A 6,827-nucleotide genomic window follows, 5' to 3' on the forward strand; every position below is an offset into this window, starting at 1 on the left:
TTTGATATTGAAGTATCTCCTTTTATGTTCCACAGAAGAAAGTCATACTTGTTTGGAATACATGAGGGTGAGTACATTTTCATTTTCTGCGATGGAAATGAGACGGAACATTTTAATTCTGAAAAAGGGGTTTTACTCAATCATAATTTGTGTATCTCAGAACAATAAGCTCAGTGTGTGTTTTCCATTAGGCATCTGGTGACTTTGCAGCAACGCCAACCTGTACTCTGAGCACTAAATATCAGTCGTATTTACTGTGTTTTTACCATTAGAGTGACAATAATGGTACACACTCGGCTTCTGTACAACAGTCTTGTAAAACATTCAGAGCAAGTTGTTTTTCAGTACAGCAAAAACATGACTTTGTGGTGAGTATGCAACAAACGAGTATAGTCCCTATTCATCTTTTCTGTGAAACGTTACATAAAACAGAAATAGAACAACGCCTGAGAGTATGTGAAACTGATTTGTTGGAGGGGTTCGTTCCTTGTAATATCTCTAAGCAAAAGTCTTTGTCACAAATGAGCATCCGACGCAAAGCTTAACTTCCCAGCGAAATGGCTCCTACAGAGGGCACGCAATCTGCTGAAGGAGTGATTTTAGCATTCATCAAGTCGCTGCGCAGCAGGGAAGGAGAGATAGAGACGGAAAGAGAGATAGAACTAAAGAAAAAGAGGAGGAGGTGCCCTGACACAACAGTGGGGGAGAAAGAGTTTTTAAGAAGCCGACGCATTCTTTCGACATATGAGTGGGGAGCATTTATGTGCAAACGTACAAACATCAGGAATAAAGCATTAGATATGGATGGGAACCGTAAGGAATTAACCATCCTGGTTTTGATTCTGATTGCTCTCAACGATTCAATTAATGATTCTTTCAGTATCAGTTCGATAACATCAGTTCTCACATGATGAGATCATTTCAGATTTGAAAGATATAACAAATCTAAATGAAATTTAATACAAGTTTTGCAAAAGGTATGTTTACGCAGACTTTTTGATGCAACATAATTAAGCAATCATAATTAAACTTAAATAAGAAAATTAAGCATAATTATAGCAATCCAGTAATTAAGACGGCTCATGCACCTTATGAACAATGTACTGTTATGGTCATAAATCAATATAAACCTTGAAAAATATGCAAAATTTAATATGATGCAGGGCAACAACAACATAAATGCAGTTATACCCTAAAATTCAAGATATTGGTACAAAAATGCCCCTGTATTTGTTTTTTCTCATATTTATATCATACGATATCACACGAGCAGGGAGAGCAGTAGGCTATTACACAAGTGCTGATTTTGTCCCAAATATCACGAGTTTAAATGTGATTTTACACAACAGTTAAGTAAATAAGAAGTTGATATTGTGTTATATTTTAAACACAATATTATGTGTTTTTGCTCAATTTTGCAAAATAAAGTCATAGCAGAATTGTTGTGTGTCTCCGAGCAACACAGTGTTTAGTTTCTGAATGAATCCGCGTTTTGAACAAATCGTGTGAATCAATGATTCAGTAGCCCATTTATAAAGAGAGCCTTTTACTTCGTTCCTGAATGAATCAGCTGTTTGAATGAATCGAATGAAGACATTTACCGCCACCTGCTGGCAGATTTAGTTTCTTATTTAGAGTATCAATTTTGAAGACTGTTGTTAACAAAGCTGCTTTGGTTACCAATGACTTTCATTGTATGAACAAACAATACTGATGTTTCTCAAATTATCTTCTTTTATGTTCCATAGTTTATGTTAGGCTGTTGTAGCCTAAATGTTTATGTGTAATACATTTTTTTGTTGAATCAAATAAAATATTTCTAAAGCTACAATTTGTAATGTCTACTTGATACTTTCTCATTTAACACAAAAATATCTTTAAATATTCTTTTGTGGGTATTTTCACAGTCAAATTAATTTTGCGATTAATTGCGATTAATTAGATTAATTAATCGAAACATCATGTAATTAATTAGATTACATATTTTAATCGACTGACAGCCCTAACACACACACACACACACACACACACATATATATATATATATATATATTTGTGTGTGTATACAGTATATACACACTGTAAAAATTATATTTCAAAGTTTTAAATAAAACAAAGATATATATATATATATATATATATATATACTGTATATATTTGTAATAATAATATAATATATCTAATATATATATTACATGCAGCTAACTCTAAACCAAACCCTAACCCATATAGTAACTACATGTTATTAATTAATATTACTCCGTGCTTAATTGTTACACTGTAAGAAGGACACCTTAAAATAGTTCAACCTTTTTTCTTTTAATATTATGGATTAAATAGGAATATAAATATTTATTTTTTGAAAAATATATGGAATATGGTGAATAACTGGTTCTTAGCCCTAATATTATAGATAAAAGATGTTTGCAGTCTGTGTGTGTTCTGGTATATAATACGGTTTATGAGGACGCAAATGTGTATAATGATATGGGTATTACAACGTAAACATGGTTTATGAGGACATGTCCTGTATCCCGTAAACCAAATGGCTTTAAACATACTAAACAGTGTTTTTTGAAATTCAAAAATGGCCAGTTTTCTGTGAGGTGTAGGTTTAGGTAGGGTTAGGGTAATGGGATAGAAAATACAGTATAATACTGTTTGTACAGTATAGAGTCCCTGTAAACCAGATGTTTGTGTGTTGTGTGTTGTGTGTGTGTTCGCTTACCTCTGACACCCCACACACACCAAGACGATAAGGATGGTGACCACAAAGGCAGAGGCGGCGGCGATGGCCCCCAGTATCAGCACCTTGGGGAGATCTGAAATCATTCCACTGAGCTGTAGACACACACACACTCACACAGATCCTGCCGTACGGCTCGTCCGGGGCACCTACACACACAGATAACACAAACCAGATCAGATCAGAAGCTTTGACTAGGCCCACAGCACACAGAACTGATTTAACAATAAATGAATGAGAACACAGGAAAATGGATATAAATAAATGAACAAGTTACACTGAGGTACTGAATTATGCTAATAATTATTGACTTATAATATAATAATTATTAGATGCCTGCCGGAAGGACGATGCAGAGTGATTGAAATGATTAATTAAAGAGGGTTAAGGCATGTCAAGATGTTTCATATCAATATTTAGAGGAAACATTTTGAGCAAGAAACTTGTTTTTTGACATATTGGAGTGGCAACCAAATGAATGAATATATAAAGGTGTCTCACATAATACGAAACTGTTTTACATTTACAAATAAATATTTAACATATAAACAAGGCTGGTTTGGTTGCTTTAGAAGTTTATGGTTTGGAGCAAGCATTAATTATTCATGTTTTATCAAATTTTGCTGTGCATTCTTTCATTTGTTTTACCCCATGTGGCTCAAGTGATTTGACCAATATACCTACAGCAAGAAAAGTGAGCTTAAGAAAGAATTATGTTTTAAGACCAGTATTCTGACTCAAATTAAAACGTTTTTTAAAAAGTAGCCTACCTCTGCCAGTTGCTAGCTAAAGTGTCTCTAATCACCTGTCATATTGCTTGCACTCATGAGTGACAGTCATGGCTGGCGTTTAATCTCTCTCTGTGTACAGTAATGCCGGGGATTAAATCTGAAGTTTAATATTTCTGCTGAGGCACGTCTGTGGGGGAAATATGAAGACTAGCTACAAGCAAAGCTAAGCTAACCACGGCTAAGCTAAAGTCTCAGTCAACATTCAGTCATTAAGATAAATACATGTACAAATACAAGTCGCTGTGTTATCTATGACTCTCTCCTCGAGTTATGCTAATATCATGTTTTTTTAACGTCTACTATGGTATGGTATTCTTAGGAGTACCATGAAAATACCACGGTACATGAACATGAACGTTCAGTAATATGGTATATAAGTACTGTGATATTATACTGTGTCCTAATCAGACACTACAAGTTTTCAGCAACAAGCAACTTGTCTGTCCACAACTGCTGGGTGATTTGACAAAATCACAGAGAATCATAATATATGAGGGTCAAAGACGAGACATCCCATTTTGGTGTCCACATTAAAATAGATTTACAAAAGTAATTATTTTATATACATATAGCATATTCCCTTACGAAAATTTACCATTTGTATAACCACAGTTTTACTACAAATACCACTATGGTTAGTGTAGCAAAACATGGTTAATTTGTGGTTACCATGGTTTAACTACAATAACCATGTTTTTTTCCCCCTGTAAAACCATGGTTAATTTCTGTAAGGGTTAAATGCATGTAAAGTGTCTACTTTAATGTTTAAAATAACTTTTGTGAACATTTTTCTTTCTCAGAATTTTTTCCCGTGGTAAAATCGTGGTAAAAATGTATGATTTTTAATTAAAAAATTTATTAAACTTTTATTGTTTTGCTTTAAACCCCCTTTTTGTCTTTGACCCATGACCCAGTAAGATTTTTTGACAGAAATTAATACTTGTATAAAGCAAGAATGCATTAAATTGATCAAAAGTGACAGAAAAGACATATATAATGTTACAAAAAAATGATTTTGTCATTGAGATTTTCAAATAAGTGCTGTTCTTCTATTCAACAAAGAATCCTGAAAAAAAATGAATCACAGTGTTTTCAACAATATAATAAGAAGAAATGTTTCTTGAGCAGCAAAACAGCATATTATACTGATTTCTGAAGGATCGTGTGACACTGAAGACTGGAGTAATGATGCTGAAAATTCAGCTTTGCATCACAAGAATAAATTACATTTTAAAATACATTCAAATAAAAAACAGTTATTTTAAATTGTACTAATATTTCACAATACTGCTGTTTTTACTTTTAAATAAATAAATGCAGCCTAGGAGAGCATCTTATACATTAACATAAGGTACAAAATGTCCAATCAGATTTCAGTGAAATTTCACAGTGGGCAGGGCTGTCCAGCATGACAATGTAGTCATTTTTGCAAAGTACAGCTATCATTTCTCTCAAATAAACATCAAGATGATGAACTACTAAAATGTTTTTACTGTACATATATACGGCCCTGACATTTTTCATCATCTCATTAAAAATACCAGCCTGGCATATGAAGAAATCCATCATACATCACAGACTAAAGAGAGAAGTGTTTGGTGTGAAGCTAGCTGGACTCATTCCTCTCCTTTACACACGGGATCAAATATCAATTTTTCAAGATGGTCTGAGCTTTCCCCTCTAAACACACTCACACACACAAAACACAAAATGACACACATGCAGCCAGAGGAGAAATGTGGCCAAAGCACAGGATTAGTCTGAGAAACAGAGAGAGCGAGGGAGAGAGAGCGGCATATGACAAAAGACCGACTCGGGAAAGGAGGTCATGGAAACCCAAAAGCATTCACCATTTTTATGACTGTGGGTGTGAATCGCACACGTGTGTGTGCGGATGGTTGATAAAACAAGAATCTGTGCGAGATAAACACTGTTTTCACATTCTCAAAGATATTATTGCATCCTTCTACCATCCCAGAAAAATTCAAAACCGTCCTCCCTCCCTCTCTCCTCCGTCTGATGCTGCTGTCAGCACATTTCCTAAACATTCAGTCGGAATGGACCGAGGAGAATCTGCAGCTAAACGACGAAAGAAAAGAAACGTGGAGAGTATTGATATAAATGGAGGTATAAAAACCAGACAGACAGTATCAAGCTTCGGACGAAGTATTTGTTGGAGTGTGTTGTTCAGTGCTTCCCCATGGGAAGGTATCTCTAGCAACAATTCGTATGTCTCTGTTGTTCCCACCTCTCACCATAGCAGCGCTGATGAATGCACAAACGCAACACACACACACACACACACACACACACTTTAATCTGAGTGTGTGTGATTAAGCTCGCATATCTTTGCACAGAGGAAATGGCAAGTTTGCAGTGTGTAGCAGGGCTATGTGCATTTTCTCTGAATTACCACAAAAGAAAAAGCTTTCTTTATGCTTCAACCTGCACTTTCAGCGCATTAAATGCGTCATCTAAAGAAATACAAGCACAAAAAAAGGTCTGAACTATGAACAACGACCCTATTTAGATGGAAATCAGCTACAATGTTTCTCGATGACAAAAGTCTCATTACTGTAAATGTACATTGTTTCTGAGGCACACTTCACTAATAAATAAAGTACGCACTGCCATTGCGTGCAGCCAGCCTAGTCCCTTAAGATGAATGCAATCTAAATCCCATCATATGAATATATGTGCCCACTCACGCTGCATCATTGTAATCGCATTTGGAAGTAGACGTGCTGTTCCCTCCCTGACCAAACCTGACCTCCCATCATCCTCTAATGGCCCGCGGAACGACCCAAAGCTTCTTTCAACTCTCGCCGCAGGATTACAGACCTGCTACAATTTCTCTAATTGTGGCCAGGAATTCACAAACTGAATGTGATGAGTTTGTCCCAATCCAAGTGTAATCACACAATACTGTAAACGTTCGATTTTACACATTTTTTGGGGAGGATCAACAGGTTTTATGCACAATATTTATGTCAGAGAAATAATCAGGACTGATGCAGGGGTCTGTTTGTGTTTATTCATGTAACCTGTGTTAAAGGCAGTATCAGAAAAATAGCAGTGTTGTGATTTCACATACACATTTGGATCTGGCCGATACTATGTTGAACCTGTTGCTATGTGTGTGATGCTAAAATTAAAATCTTGCTATTTTGATAACAGTGTGTGTGATTCAGTACAGCTGCTTGCAAATGTGTAAAAATGAAGTAGACAAGAGGATGAATGAGATATGTAACATTTTTCAAATAAATATATATATATATATATATATATAT

At 35.3% G+C, this 6,827-nt stretch overlaps 1 protein-coding gene across 3 annotated transcripts in view; it reads right to left on the bottom strand.

Annotated features, from left to right (window-relative positions):
• Positions 1-6,827, bottom strand: part of LOC107696995 (uncharacterized) — a 69,242-nt gene that overhangs the window by 21,439 nt on the left and 40,976 nt on the right. For all 3 annotated transcript variants that reach the window (XM_016497594.1, XM_016497593.1, XM_016497595.1), the window contains one exon: positions 2,729-2,895. In XM_016497594.1, coding sequence (XP_016353080.1) covers positions 2,729-2,832 — 104 coding nt within the window. In that variant the 5' untranslated portion in view covers positions 2,833-2,895. The remainder of the gene's footprint in view (positions 1-2,728; positions 2,896-6,827) is intronic.

Source organism: Sinocyclocheilus anshuiensis, unplaced genomic scaffold (genome assembly GCF_001515605.1).
Source record: "Sinocyclocheilus anshuiensis isolate Anshui unplaced genomic scaffold, SAMN03320099.WGS_v1.1 scaffold130, whole genome shotgun sequence".
In the NCBI taxonomy this organism is placed as follows: Eukaryota; Metazoa; Chordata; class Actinopteri; order Cypriniformes; family Cyprinidae; genus Sinocyclocheilus; species Sinocyclocheilus anshuiensis.